The following is a 15,223-nucleotide window of genomic DNA, read 5'->3' as shown; positions in this document are numbered from 1 at the left end:
ACTCTGAGTTCGCGCTCTAGTTGACAAGGGCTTTGTCACTTTTCCTACTCTGTTGCCACCAAGCGGTGATGACGCCGCTTCGGTCCTCACTTTGGTGACGCGAGGACAAATGGGTGACCACGTATACTTCGGAGCAAACTTTCTCCTACACCTGCTAACTGGCCACCTTTAACAGGAAAAACAGGAGAGCACACAAACTAGAAAAAAACCAAAACCAAACCACGCAAATACACACACAGTGCGCGCGCGCCTGCGCAGGGGTGAGAACGAGCTCACAGGAAGGTGGAACCAGCGCAAGACCTTAGCGCCAGGTTGGTGGTCTCCCTCTCACCGGCCGCCAGAGCACCCCGCGCCTTCTCCGCGCACCTACCCGCGGCTCCACACCTCGCTGCCTTCGCCCACGCTGCCCTCGGCGGCCGGGAAACCGATTTGGTGGTCTGAATACTTTGGGGACCCACCGGAGGGAGGCCTGATGCCCTCTCCCCCAGCGTCCTCCTCCAGGGCGCGGCCAGCACACCTGCGACGCCGCGCCCTTCAGCGCTCGGGAAACACCTGTCTGGGGGAGGTGGGACCGGAAACGCGTGTCTCCCGGCGCGCGCCGCCCACCCCCGCCGCCTGCCGTGCTGCAGGCGCCCGGCGGTCTCTCGGGTCCGGGCCCTTTAAGGCGGGTGGTTGCGGCAGCCGCGCTCGGGGCGGGGCAAACAATGCGCGCCACGCGGGGCCGGATCCGCAGCGGTAAGTAGGGGCGAGGCCCGCCTCGGGCTGGGCTGTGTCACTGCACTCCCGGTGTAGGACCCGTCCCACGTGGCTGGGGGTCCCGAAGGGCCCAGTGGACCGGCTGCCCGACCCCCACTTCCACCGGTTCCCGGAGCACTGGGGCCCGCCGGAAGCGAGTGAGTACCTGTCGGCCCTTAGGAGGGGGCCGGGGGGGGGGGGCGGGTTCGGGGGACTCGGGGCAGGCCTCCGAGCCGCGGACGCCCGAGTCCACCCGGGACCCCGGCTCTCGCTCTCCCCGCCGGCGACTCGGAATCCGCCAGTGTGTTTCACTTCCAGTCTCGGCGAGGTGGAGCTGCGTCGACCGTGTATATCCAGCTGGTGTCAAAAAGCCAGATAATCAAACCGTTAACACCCAGTCCAAGTGCTGGTTCGGGTCCTCGGCGGTAACTAGTGAACGCACTGAATTTAGAGGGGGTGGAGGGAACACCTAAGCAAAACAGCAGGAACTACCCTGCCGGCCGCAGCGGGCGGTAGCTGCAGTCTGCGTGGGCCTGGCCAGTTTAGAAACAGCCGCGTTCTCTGCGGCCCTGGGCTGTCAGCGCCGCTCCGCTCCGCTTCAAACGCGGCTGGGTTCGGAATTCACCCAGTGGTGACAGCAGAGTGCGTAGGGCATCCTGCAGGAGTTGCACGGTCTTGGGTTCTTGTGCCCAAAGACACCTTTTAGCATGGATTCAGGACTAAATTTCTCTCCCCAGAAGGGGAAGAGCCATGCAAAAGGAATTAGACAAAGGTTCCCCCCACCTGTGTTTCTTCTTTTGAACATGTAAAACGACCTTAAAAAAAACATTTGGAGCGATTTAAAAGAGAATGAGTATTTCTGGCCCTAGCGTCACGCGAGATTCTTTTGCCCAACAGCTTTGAGGGAGCAGAGAGCTGGATGCAGGTGACATGGCCCTGGTGCCCTACGAGGAGACAGCGGTAATGGGCTTGCAGAAATTCCACAAACCTCTTGCCACCTTCTCCTTTGCGAACCACACGATCCGGATCCGGCAGGACTGGAGACAGCTGGGAGTCGCCGCGGTGGTTTGGGACGCGGTAAGTAAGACCCTGGGGCCTCTTACCGCAATTGATTTTAAGACTGGCTTTCTTCTTCCTTTTTTTTTTTTTTAAATAACAGATTTATTGAGATATAATTTATATACCATACATTTCACCTGTTTATACAATTCTGTGATTTTTTTTTTAAAAGTAAATTCACTGAGAGATGTAACCATCACCATGGTCTATTTTAAAAACATTTTCATCCCCCAGCCCCTCCAAAAATACTTATACCCATTGGAATCTCTTACTTCCCTGCTCCCTCCCCCAGCCCCAAAATATTGCATTTTGAGGGTGAATAAAGGAAAGCTGAGGGAAAGTAAATTACTTGCCAGTAATATACCCAACAGGAAAGAGGGAGGGAGAGCTGGAAGGAAGGCAGGAAGCCCCTAACTGCTTTGGACTCTCATTAAATTAATTTTTCACTGAAGTTTCATTTTGAAAATATTGCACAAAGAATACTGTAAAAAGTGGGAGAGCCCAAAGTGAAGATCACATGTTTTCCTGAAGTTTTCCGTAGTTGTAATGGTCACAAAATTATACTATTAGTTGCTTTGTTTTACTTCTTCCTCTCACAGCACTGTTCTGTCAGCTTTTGTGACAGTGACTTGCCCTTAAGCAGCTCGCAGTGGGAACTCATTTAATGTTGAATAAATGATAGATGTAATTTTGTGGTCTTAACATTGCATTAGGGATGCTAGAGAAACATTCAGGTGTAAACATCTCAATGTATTATAGCCTCTTCTAGGAATCTAGTCCAAGGTGATTACATGGAAAGTATTCCCAGAACGACTAATAGGGCACATAATAGTGAGGAATGGGTGAGCCTTTTGAATGCTCACCAAGAAGAGGAATTGTTATTTATGCTACTAGTATGTGGCTGTGAAAGACAAATTCTGTTTAAAAATTATGTTAACAACATACAATGCTTTAAAAAAAAAAAAAATGTTTATTTTAGAGAGAGAGAGGGAGACAGGATCTGTGCTGACAGCACAGAGCCGAATGCGGGGCTTGAACCCGTGAACCGAACCATGAGATCATGACCTGAGCCAAAGTTGGACGCTTAACCGACTGAGCCACCCAGGCGCTCCTACAATGCTTTTATAGAATTGTATGCAAATGCTAACTCATGCATCAGGTGTCCAAAACTTTGGCCCAAACTTCCTTTCCCATGCCTGATAATATGTGGTGAGGGCCCCCAGTGATGCAGGACAACACGAGAGAAGCACCCAGCTCCAGGAGCCCCGGGTGGGAGCCACTCTGCCTCTTCCTTTGGGTGACATCGTGGCCTTGCTGCCTTGAACTTGGGTTAGGAACTGGACATCCCTTTAAGCAAAATCACAGAGACTGTTCGTGTAAGCTCCACCAGGGTCGTTTTGTAAACTTTAAGTGACACAGTAAGAAATGAAACTTCCCAGAATGAGCAGCACCCTATGTTGTGTGGGCAGCGTCATCGACCCCTGCTGTCCCCAGGAGGGACCTCGGTGGGGCCTAGGCTGCGTCCGCTCTAGGGTCATCTCCCAGCAGCAGCCGAGTTTCTGTGTGTGTTGTTAAACTGGGACTGCAACCTTGCAGAGGAGAGAGGGTGTGATGTCTTCCTGCCAGTGTAAAGCCCGTCTGAAACCCTTGGGGTCCTCCGGCACTCGTTGACACGCAACGCTGTGTTTTGACTCAGGCCGTCGTTCTCTCCGCGTATCTGGAGATGGGAGCTGTGGAGCTGAGGGGCCGCCGTGCGGTGGAGCTGGGGGCCGGCACCGGGCTGGTGGGCATAGTGGCTGCCCTGCTGGGTGAGTGCCGTATGCTGGCTCCCTCCTTTGCGAGTGGAGCTCATTGACAGGTGTGTTTGCTGCTTCCCTGACACAGACCCAGACCGGTTTTTCCTTTACTGGATGTTCTGTCCCCTGTACTTATGAGTCACCTGCTGGTGTCTTTAACTCCAGTAAGCCTCGTTTCTTCTCTCTCTCTCTCTCTCGCTCTCTCTCTTGCTCTCTCTCTCGCTGTTTCTCTCATCCTGTTATTTATACTTCCCATGAAAGACTGCTTTGCCCCCTTTGGTTGTTTGTTTGTTTGTTTGTTTGTTTTTGTTTTGTTTAAGCAAACACACGTTTATTTGGGCATTTAGAATTGCAATTCAGGAGACAATTGGGTTGTCTGAATTAGGTCCCTGCCCCTTTCAGTTTTATGCCAACAGTATGATCAGAAGGCAGTTTTCAGTTCAAAGAAAATTGTATTCATGTACATAGTTTTTTACACTTTATGGGCCTTCTTGTACTCTGTTGGATTTAACCCTGCGAGGCAGGTAGAACAGATAGTCTCATTCATTGCTGAGGAAACTTTGCTGGTTCGTCTCTTCTGAGAAGGGTCGGCCCTGCTGTAGTTTGTACTGACATCTTATATTTAAAAATTCTCTTCGCGGTATACAGTTCTGAATTGGTATCGAGGTTTGTCATTTTTTTTTGTTTGTTTGGTATACAAATATTAATTTAGGCCTACAGTATTTTTAAGCTTTGTTTTTATTTTGTTATTTATTGTTGACTGCTTTCTTCAGCTTCTGGCTCATGCCGTTCAAGCCACCCAGTGGGTAGACCAGCCTCTAACATATAATATATAACATTCATCACTTCAACATCGTCACCCAGTGCTCTTGTCAAAATGCAGCTTCTGCTTCTGTAGGTTGGGGTCAGGCCTGAGGACCTGCATATCTAACAACCTCCCAGGGGATGATGATGCAGACACTGTTGGTACTCAGGCCACACTTTGGTGGTGAGGAGCTAGAATTCCATTCCATTGTGGACAGGTGCTCGAGGACCCACTTAAGCCCCTCCTTTATTGTGTCCTCTTTCCGGTAACTTACTTCTTTTTTTAGTATTCTTTTCTGTGTTTAGATCTAGCCTTCCAAAATGTGGTGGGGAACATGGGCAGCATGGTAGTTAACGGTGTGTAAATGGATCTAGGTCTCCATCCAACACCACGGCACCTTCAGGTACTGATGAGGCCCTCGCTCGTACACTGCCTTTTGTTCTCCTCAGGTTAGCCTTACGGCATTCCCGTGGGTGTTAGGTTTCATTTTTTTATTTTGTTTTACTTTATTTTATTATTTACTTCATTATGTTATTTTTACAGAAAGAGAGCAAGTGTGCGTATGAGCATGGGTGGGGCAGAGACAGAGAGAGAGAGAGAAAATTTCAAGCAGGTTCCATGCCCATCGAGGAGCCCAACTCCGTTCCATCTCACAACCGCGAGATCATGACCTGAGCTGAAATCCAGAGTCCGATGCTTAAACTGACTGATCCACCCAGGCGCCCCACACTTAAAAATTTTTCATTTTGCCGGTGAAACTGGGGTTCTGGGAGGTTAAGTCACTTTGTGGAGTCCTGGTCAGTGGAGACCTGAGGACTCAAACCAGGTGCATCAGACACTTACTGTCTTTCCTTGACACTAAGTTTGCTGATGTGGGAGGAGTTAACTGGAAGGGAAATGAGGTTTCTTCTGTTTCCTCTGGACAAGCGGGTCTTCATGCGGAGCTGCGTTGGCTGGTGCAGAGACTTGCTAGTTGGCAAAGTGCATAGGTTTAGAGTTATACTTGGTTTTGACACCTTTTCTAACTCTTACTAGCTGTGTGACCTTGAGCAAGTTGCTTAATCTCTCCACTTCAGTTTCCCTATAAAATGGGGATAATAATCAGTTCCTGCCACATTGAGGATCCAATGAGATCATGCACAGAAATCAGCTCCTTGACTAGCGCAAAGTAAATGCTCAATAAATGTTAATTGCTCCTCTGAGTATATCTGTTTGTGATCTAGAAATGCAGATCTGTGAGGTTGGGTAAAACAGGATGATGAGGTTCTTTAAAGACTAGCACAGAGTGGGGGACTAGGTAGTTGTCGCCCCACAAGACGATCGGCTTTGGGAGTGGGCTGGGACAGAACAGCACGGTGTTCTCTCGTGACTGGGGGGAGGTGCGCTTCCTGGCCTGGCTTCACCGCCCCCTCTTTCAATCCTTTCCTGCCGCGGAGCAGAATTCATTGCTGCCTTATTTCTTCTCCCCACAGCCCTTGGTATACTTGCCATGTTGTCCCGGCCTTTCTTACAAGCCCGTGTTTCTTGTGTCTGTCTCTCCTGAGGCTTGGGACTGTGTCTCATCCTGTGTGTCCTTGGCCCCAGCCAGACTCCACTTGCCATGCGGTAGATACTCAAATAGTTCTGGAATAAGAGTTGGGCAAACTGGAAAATCATGAAAAGTAATGTTTCTCTTACAAAAGTGATGTAACTCTTTTCAAAAATAGCCCTAGAAATCGAATAAAGGGGGAAAAAGCCTAAAACATTCTAGTTCTTCATGACTCTGCAACATAAGTACTGTTAGCATTTTGGTTTATTTCCTTCCATTCTTTTGCTTCCACTTGTTTTTTTTTCTTAATTTTTTTTTTAATGTTTATTTACTTTTGAGAGAGACAGAGACAGAATGCGAGTGGGTTAGGGGCAGAGAGAGAGGGGGACACAGATCTGAAGCAGGATCCAGGCTCTAAGCTGTCAGCACAGAGCCCGACGCGGGGCTCGAACTCACAAGCTGTGAGATCTTGACCTGAGCTGAAGTCGGACGCTCTACCCACTGAGCCCCCCAGGCGCCCCTCCACTTGTATATTTAATCACAGTTGTAATCGTGGTTATAGAGGTGTGTGTATGTGTGTGTATGCACCTATGTATGTACGTACACATATGTGTGTCTCATTTCATGTTCTGTCGTGCGCACCTCTCTGCACTCCTATGTGATTTGCACACCCGTTATTGTTGTGACTGCAAAGTATAAGGCATTGCTTTTTAGGGTGAGACCTGAGGGTAAGAAAAAGTTACTCTCTTTAGAATGGAGGCAGCGAGAACTAGAATAGGTGGTGATTTTTTTTTTTTTTTAATTTTTTTTTTTTTCAACGTTTATTTATTTTTGGGACAGAGAATTTTTTTTTTTTTTTCAATGTTTTTTATTTATTTTTGGGACAGAGAGAGACAGAGCATGAACGGGGGAGGGGCAGAGAGAGAGGGAGACACAGAATCGGAAACAGGCTCCAGGCTCTGAGCCATCAGCCCAGAGCCTGACGCGGGGCTCCAACTCACGGACCGCGAGATCGTGACCTGGCTGAAGTCGGACGCTTAACTGACTGCGCCACTCAGGCGCCCCGAATAGGTGGTGATTTTGAATGTGTCAGAGGTTGATTGTTCTCCTTTTTAAAAAGGTATTTTCATTTTTCGTTACCCGAATCATTTATTCCCAAATTCAGGGAACACCCACCATATGCCAGGCCTGGGTTTAGGTGCTGAGGCTTCCGGTCTTCTCAGGAAGCTTCCATTCTAATTCTGATGGGGAGGAAGGAAAAGACAGATTCTATTAAAAAGCCAGGGAAAAAAACCCGGCAAGTTCTATGCAGAACTTGAATAATGGGTGATGAGATTTTCCTATTAAAAGAAAAAAACAGCTTTTAATTACTGGGCAGTTCCCACATTCTGTCTATTTAGTCTGTCCTTCTCACTGTGCCCCCCTGCCTGGTGGGTAGGTCTACTTCGAGCTCTCTTCCCCTCGGTAAATGAAGGCTTAACAGAGGTTAGGTAACTTGCACAAGGTCACAACACTCCTGGATTGTGGAGTTAGAATTGGAATGCTGTTCTGACTCATACCCTCGTCCTTAGTTTGAAAATCTCTTTATACTGTGTGGAAAGTATTCTTAGAAAAAATCATCCCATTTTTTTTTTTTTTTTTAATTTTTTTTTTTTTCAACGTTTATTTATTTTTTGGGACAGAGAGAGACAGAGCATGAACGGGGGAGGGGCAGAGAGAGAGGGAGACACAGAATCTGAAACAGGCTCCAGGCTCTGAGCCATCAGCCCAGAGCCTGACGCGGGGCTCGAACTCACAGACCGCGAGATCGTGACCTGGCTGAAGTCGGACGCTTAACCGACTGCGCCACCCAGGCGCCCCAAAATCATCCCATTTTAAAGATAGGGTTCTGTAAGTTGGGGTGGGGTCAGGGAATGTGGTTTTTTGTTTTTTTTTAATTAAAAATTTTTTTTTTTCTTTTTGGTGTTTATTTTTAAAAAATTTTTTTTTTTTCAACGTTTATTTATTTTTGGGACAGAGAGAGACAGAGCATGAACGGGGGAGGGGCAGAGAGAGAGGGAGACACAGAATCGGAAACAGGCTCCAGGCTCTGAGCCATCAGCCCAGAGCCTGACGCGGGGCTCGAACTCCCGGACCGCGAGATCGTGACCTGGCTGAAGTCGGACGCTTAACCGATTGCGCCACCCAGGCGCCCCGGTGTTTATTTTTGAGAGAGCACAAGCAAGGGAGGGACAGAGAGAGGGAGACAGAATGTGAAGCAGGCACCAGGCTCCGAGCTGTCAGCACAGAGCTCGATGTGGGGCTCGAACCCACAAACCATGAGATCGTGACCTGAGCTGAAGTTGGACCCTTAAACACTTAACTGACTGAGCCACCCAGGCCCCTGGGAATCTGGGTTTTAAAGGCTTCTGAGGTGATTTGATGCTCAACCAAGTCTGGGGAAGAGTCTTAAAATATGCTCAGGAAGAAGTTGTCTTAGTTTTCTGTACTTGTAGTGTAAATCTCCACTGGGCTTTCCACTTGTGTGTATGTTTCACTGAAGGCTGGGCATCTCTACCTGCCTGTTTCTCAGCGCCTCAAACAGTATGTGTGTTTAAACTTGAACTCTTCTTCCCTTTGCAAACTCGACCTTTTGTTCTCTTGAGTTAGTGTGGCCATCCAAGTACGCACTCAGGCCCACCCCTTGACCCGCGCCCCATAGCCCCCCCCCCATACCCCCACCCCTCCGCCGGCCCCGCCAGCCCTGCTGACCCATCTTCTAAGGATTTCTTGATGCCAGTTCTCCCTTTGCGTTGCCCCCGCCCGGCTGGAGCTCTCAGCATCTGTCTCCTCCGTGAGGCTCTGCAGGTCCCCACCACCTGACCTCTCTGCCTCTGCTTTGTCTTCTCAGAGCCACTTCCCAGTAGACTGAAGTGGCCCATCCATGATGCAGAAGTGCTGGGATGGCCGGTACTTAAACACCCCTCTGCCTCCCCACGGCCGAACACCCCCGAGGCTCTCACCTCATTCTGACAGACTGTCAGGCTCGCTTTGCAGATCCGCGCACTGTTTTCGGTTCCAGGGACGCACACGCTGCTTCTGGTCCGTCCCTTCTGCCTCGGATGCCCTTTCTTCACCCTTTCCCCTGGTTAGTGCCACGTCTTTCCAGTGTAAGCTCAGATTTCCATTCCTTCCAAATCCTTTCTTTGACCTCTGGCCCTCTCGGAGAATTCCTCCCTTGTGAAACTTGCCTGGCACCCCAGGTTACCATATTTTACTCCCCACAGTGTATCACAGTTGTGTTTCTGGGTCTCTCCCTCATGAGGCTGAGCTCCTAGAGGCCGAGCATCTTCTTGCTCGTCTCTGTGTCTCTAGTACATAGCACGTGTTCAAATGTTCCAATAAGGTGTTGCTCACAGAAGTGCAAATGGGAAGTGATGGTAAGCGTTTGCGTGTTCTCGGTCCATTACCAAGTGAGAGGCCACGGGGTGTGTGGTGCCGGGTCCCTGCCCATTAGTCCTCAGGAAGTCAGCCTTGCCTCAGAGGGCACCTGCCTGAACACCTTGTGAACCTCCCTGGGGGGGTGGAGGGGGGCATTTCCTCCCGTCTTTCCTCCCGTCTTCAGTCGTGGGGGCTCTGCCCTTCCCCGCTTCTCCTGTAGGCTAACCTCCGGGCGAAGGGCGGGCCTCTGCTTGTTCCAGGCCTGTGACCGTGCAGCCGAATGTGGCTGCAGGCAACACAACAGCTGCCCGGTCTCTCTTCACCTTGAGGATCCAGGAATGTTGAGGGGGGGAGGGGAAAGTGGGGGGGGGGCAGTGGATGCTACTGTGCTTCCTCTCCTACTCTTCTAGCGTCCTCCCACCCTCTTCCTCCATCCACCCTCCCAGCCAGAGACGCGTCTTCTCATTTCACTGAGGAGACTGATGCGGTCAGAAGAGAACTTCTGTACCTCCCTCACTGCCTCCAGCCCTGCTGTGCCCCACAGTCTCTGCCTTTGCTCCTGATGTGCTTGCAGCCAGCCCCCCCGCCCCCCCTCCACGCACACACTGTCTCTTTTCTTCCCTCTTTCTGCCTGGCCCTTCCCATAAGCCTGCAAACTGGCTGGCTCCCATCTAAAAACAGAAAACAACAACAAAATGTTTTTGAGAGAGAGAGAGGTGCAAGTGAGTGAGGGGCAGAGAGAGAAAGGGAGAGAGAGAGAGGGAGAGAAGCAGGGCTCGAGTCACCCGAAGTGGGGCTTAAGCTCACCCAATGTGGGATTTGAACTCAGGAGCCATGAGCTGAAGTCAGATGCGTAAGGACTGGGCCACCCAGGTACCCAAAACAAAAAGTTTTGACAATGTCTAACAGAAATGTATTTTCTGTAGCGGGAAATGTGTGAGATGGACCTGGGATATCTTGTCCCACCAGATAGCAAGGAGGCTAACAATGACGACATGGGGTTGTGTCAAAAGTCTGCCGGCAGTATTTGAACATCAATATTGATAATGGCACTGGATCCAAATATATCAAATATGTTTAATCCATGAGTTGATGATACAACAACAGAATAAACCCCATCAGTCATCTCTGGAAGCTGCTTTGGAGTCCAGTTTATAAAAGGGGAGGGAGGAGCAAAATTTATCCTGCCTTTCCTATTCAGTTCCTATACAAAATGAGTAACAAACTATAATTGAAAGAAACTATCCTTTATAGAAATTTCTTAACAAACAAACGCAAAAGGAATGTAGTGAATTAAAGATCTGGGCATTGGGTATTCATGCCTGTTCACATCACAAAAGTACAGCTTACCAGGTACTACATACCCCTTGATGAAGAACATATCACCACCTCTGAAATAGCCTTGCTCAAAAAAGTCAAATTTACGGGAGATACAGAGGAGAGAGGAACAGACTAAACTATATAAAATGGCATGGTCGGTGAAATCCAGACTGTGGGAAACTACAGGACAAATGATGTGTTTCTTCCCCAAACTGAAAGGGGAAACAAAAGATTGTAGGGAAACTGATAGATTAAAAGACACTTAAGACATCCCTGTGCTCCTCTCCGTAAACAAACACCCAAAAGGAAACCACAGGCAGGGCTGCCGTGTTCAGGGACGGACGTCTGGGAGACGAAACGTGAGTGGGTGGTAAGGAAGTGCTTCCCGGCAGAGTCAGGGTTGGCTGCTCTTGGGTGGGCGTATTTGGGAGCTGGCCCCGGGGTGGGTGCGTGGCGTGGTTACAGCAAGGGGCACACCACCAGCCTCCTTCGCCTGGGTCACTGTGGGGGCCTCGTCACAAGGCCCCTTGCTTCCGGCCTGGCCCTACTGCTAGAAAGTCTGTTAAAGCCTAACCTCATTGGCGCTTCCGCTCAGCACTCTCCATTAGCTTCTCCTCTCAGAAAAAGCCAAAGCCTTTCTGAAACCTGACGTGTGCGGCCCTCGGTGGTCCGCCTCCTGCCTATTACTCCTTTGGCCTCATCTTCTGCTTTGTCCCTCCTGCACTCGTTCCTACCATTCTGGCTGCCCTGGCCTGCCCACCGCGGGCCTGTGTACCTGCTCTTCTGCCTGCTGCGGATACCGCCCCTCCTGCGATGCACTTCGCCTAAGTCACTGTCTCGGTGAGGCCTTCCCTTATTGTTCAGTCTGCAATGTCCCACCCGCTTTCCTTACCTCTGGACATCTGTCTCTCTTTCCTGCTTTATTTTTGCCCTAGTGAGTGAGTATCTCCAACTAACGTACTGGTCATTCTGATTCCAAAAACACCTCTTATTGCCTGTCTCTTCACTTGAATCTAAGCTCTGAGGTAGGGGTTTTTGTCCCATGGTCGATAGCAGCCACTTGGATATTTATGCAGTTGACAGAGGAGTGGCCAAGTCGCATCAAGCTCCTGGAACACCTAGCAGATTAGAAGTAGCCTCAGAACCTCAGAAACCCTCCGAGACAGGCGTTGGAAAGGTCTACGCCCAAGAAGTATTCAAATGAACACCAAGGTGATCTACAAAAGACTAGATCACTCCAGTATTGCCAGCAAATACAGACTGTTGTTACGAAATCCAGACATAAATTCCTAAGTCAAACCAGGAAAAGGCTGTCTGTGAGCTTGACTTTCGGGGGAGACGGGAAGTGACTCTGCGTTCTTCTCGTTGAGGCAGCGCGCTGCTCGGCCAGAATGGTCAGCGCGGTAGGTGCGTGCTTGTAAAGTCCAGCAACCGTAGCACCTTTGTCAGGGTCACACGGAGCACTGTAAACGTCAGATTGAATTCCACCAGCTGCCGCTGAGGGGGTGCTTGCCGTAGCCGGTGTGGAACCCCGTGGGGGCGTGACCCACGAAGGTCACAAACTACAGAAGGCACGGAAGCAAGAATCTTATGAAAGAATGGAAATTACGTTAAATTTCAGAAGTTACAAAGTCAGAACTGAATAGGATTATGCATACGGTTCCTGCAGCGCAGATGAGGTACTTCAGGGCCGGCCTTAGCTAGTCGCTTCACTGCTGTCAGGGTGACTACAGTTCGGTCTTCTCCCAGCCGTATTGGTTCACGGCAAACATTTAGTTCATGGTAAACAACTCGTGAGAAACGTTAATGAAATACTGCCTCCTTTGCCGTATGCATGCAGGAACTCAGCATTTAGTAAACATGATCTCACATTTTTAACCTATGGTACTTTAGTACAATCTAGGAATTTCTAAGTTTAACCACTTTTCAAAACATATACATATATATGTGTACATACATACATATATGTATATAACTTACGTGTATATATATACATGTATATATATATGTGTATATATATGTGTGTGTGTGTGTGTATATATATATATATATATATATATATATATATATATATATATATAAAACTTAAATACATACAGGTTGGCTGCTTCCTAACAGCATAAGGAGACGTGGACTGGGATTTCTTAATAGCCAATTAATCCCTCCTTGACTCTTTTTAAAGCTTAGACCTGAGAAAGTAGCCTTTCCCTGTTTTTGGTATCTTGTCGTCTTTATAATCATTTGCTCCTAGATTTTTCTTTTGTGGATTCCATTTTACCTTCAGGTCTGACTCGAAGATCATAAGCTAATGAATAAAATGTAGTGGTAGATACCTGTGGGAGGTGGGCCAGTTCCACCTGCAGAATCCAGAAGCTTCAGTGTAGGGTCACTGGGGGGCTCTGCACTTCCGAGGCAAAACTTAGCAAACAGATGTGTCAGAGGGGCAAATCCAAAGTTCACTTTTACCAGTAAGCGGTGCAGAGGAGCTGCTGGTCATTTTCTGATCGTTTGCAGCCATCCCTGAAGGGCATGAGCTTCTGGATTTCAGGTGGAATATTAGAGACACTCCCCCCCCACCCCCCGCTTGACTTGACACCCCTACCTGTTAGTTGTATTGATGTGCACATGACTCTCTCTCTCTGTCCCACATTCTAGGTGCTCATGTGACTATCACGGATCGAAAAGTAGCATTAGAATTTCTTAAATCAAATGTTCAAGCCAACTTACCTCCCCATATCCAACCCAAAGCTGTTGTTAAGGAGCTGACTTGGGGACAAAATTTGGGGAGTTATTCACCTGGAGAATTTGACCTGATACTTGGAGCTGATATCATATATTTAGAAGAAACATTCACAGATCTTCTTCAGACTTTGGAACATCTCTGTAGCAACCGCTCCGTGATTCTTTTAGCTTGCCGAATTCGCTATGAACGGGATAACGACTTCTTGGCGATGCTGGAGAGGCAGTTTACTGTGACTAAGGTTCACTACGATCCTGACAAAGACGTACATATTTACAAAGCACAGAAGAGAAACCAGAGGGAGGACTTCTAGTTGGCTGTAATTTTTAGGAATGTTGTTATTGAGCGTGTTGGTGAAGGTCTTAGCCTGGGAATTGAACCACATTTGATGAAATGGCTCCTGAACAAAAAGTCTAACCAACCAAAGGTTCCCAAGGGACAAAGCACATGTGCCGTTTGAAAACAAAGTGGCACTTTGTCCCACTGCTGTGACTTCATAGTCCTATTTTACTCTGAAAAGTCCAACTAGCATTAAAGGAATGTATGAGATATCTGTATCCCATACTGCCCCCTCTTGGTAAACAATTTTCACTGGTGATAGAATGAAGGGCTGGTATAAAAGGGCCTTCAAAGCAGTGAGCTTGTTTCGGTGAGGCTAACCCATGCAAATTCTATTAAATACATTCTGAGATACATGTTTAGCCCAGTTTTCTAATTTTCTGAATATAAAGCAAGAGGCTTAATGTATATTCCCTGAGCTGTTGATGCTCTTGAAATCTTTTGTCTGCCCCATTTAGGTTTTAAGCATTACTTTTGGTTACTTGAGATTAGGATGTGAGTTCCCTGAGGTCTCATTTCATGCTTTTTGGCTTCATTTCCGATTTAGGCATACAAACAAATGAAGTAAAAGTAAAAGTTGAGTTACGTCTTGAAACCACCATGTGCTGTGCCTGGGATGTCGTCTTCAATAGCTGTAGTTTTCCCCTGGCACTCCCCTTTCTCAGATGTTGTGTTTGTATTTCTTTCCTAGGCTTTCCCCTCCTTCATATAATGCATAAGATGACGTTGAAAACAGTTCGAAATCTCACCCCTTCATGGGAGGAGCTCCCCGAGAAGCTCCTTCCACGTTGTGCTTGTAATTGCTTATTCCATGTCTGGATTCCCCAGAAGATGGGGAGCTTCCGGGGGCCAGGACTGGTGCCTCCTCCAGGGCTGCGTCCCAGCAGCCAGTGTCTCAGGGCCAAATATTCAGTGAATGAAAAACTTCATTCCATTTAGAGGGTACTGGTATTTGGGTTAAATGACTGCTACATTGTTTTATGATTATCTTTGACAGACTTTATGAATGAAGTCTCTCTTTCTCTCTCTCTCTCACACACACCCCCCCCCCCCTTTTTTTTAAGCAATGTAAAAGCTTAACAGTTTAAACAAATTCAGATGACAAGAATTAAAATCTCAGTATGGTCGAGGGTACTGGAGATAGATCTTTGTAAATCATCGGAAACAAGACCTCCTTCCTCTTAACCTTTTAATGACTACCTTGGATGTGAAAATACCCAATACATTATTTTCTACATATATTTTAGAGGTTTTACTTTTAATAAAGATGAATTATGCATTAAACGTTCTGAGCATTCTGTGACGTACAGGTTCAACACAATTTTAATAAATGCACGTGACATAGAAATATCCATAGTCCAGCAAATCCGTAAAACGCCAATACTGTGCTATGAACATGGAAGGTCTTTTAAAACAAGTAAAACACAAGCCCTGCAGTATCAACACTGTAATGAAATGAAAGGCCGGTCCCCCACTCAGGT

General features: G+C 48.1%; 1 protein-coding gene and 1 long non-coding RNA gene across 7 annotated transcripts in view; one reads left to right on the top strand and one right to left on the bottom strand.

Annotated features, from left to right (window-relative positions):
* Window positions 1-757, bottom strand: part of LOC147578647 (uncharacterized) — a 29,231-nt gene extending 28,474 nt beyond the window's left edge. The window contains exon 1 of the long non-coding RNA XR_015255486.1: window positions 371-757. This is a non-coding gene — a long non-coding RNA (uncharacterized LOC147578647). The remainder of the gene's footprint in view (window positions 1-370) is intronic.
* METTL21A (methyltransferase 21A, HSPA lysine) lies at window positions 265-15,026 on the top strand. Of its 6 annotated transcripts, XR_015255481.1 has the most exons (5): window positions 753-893; window positions 1,633-1,812; window positions 3,491-3,602; window positions 12,038-12,342; window positions 13,319-13,444. XR_015255481.1 is itself a non-coding variant. In XM_086719457.1 (4 exons), the coding sequence occupies exons 2-4, from the start codon at window positions 1,666-1,668 to the stop codon at window positions 13,714-13,716; spliced, it is 657 nt and encodes a 218-aa protein (XP_086575583.1). In that variant the 5' UTR covers window positions 265-311; window positions 1,633-1,665; the 3' UTR covers window positions 13,717-14,096. The 6 variants fall into 6 exon arrangements, 5 of the variants coding, with proteins under 5 accessions (XP_086575583.1, XP_086575581.1, XP_086575585.1 ...); XM_086719457.1 differs by lacking the exons at window positions 753-893; window positions 12,038-12,342 and adding an exon at window positions 265-311 and having other exon boundaries at window positions 13,319-14,096; XM_086719455.1 differs by lacking the exons at window positions 753-893; window positions 12,038-12,342 and adding an exon at window positions 584-735 and having other exon boundaries at window positions 13,319-14,096.
* Window positions 15,027-15,223: the final 197 nt, after the last annotated feature.

Source organism: Puma concolor, chromosome C1 (genome assembly GCF_028749965.1).
Source record: "Puma concolor isolate L17-30 chromosome C1, mPumCon1.1.hap2, whole genome shotgun sequence".
In the NCBI taxonomy this organism is placed as follows: Eukaryota; Metazoa; Chordata; class Mammalia; order Carnivora; family Felidae; genus Puma; species Puma concolor.
The sequence above is the reverse complement of the archived record's forward strand: the minus strand, read 5'-3'. Positions and strand labels throughout refer to the sequence as shown.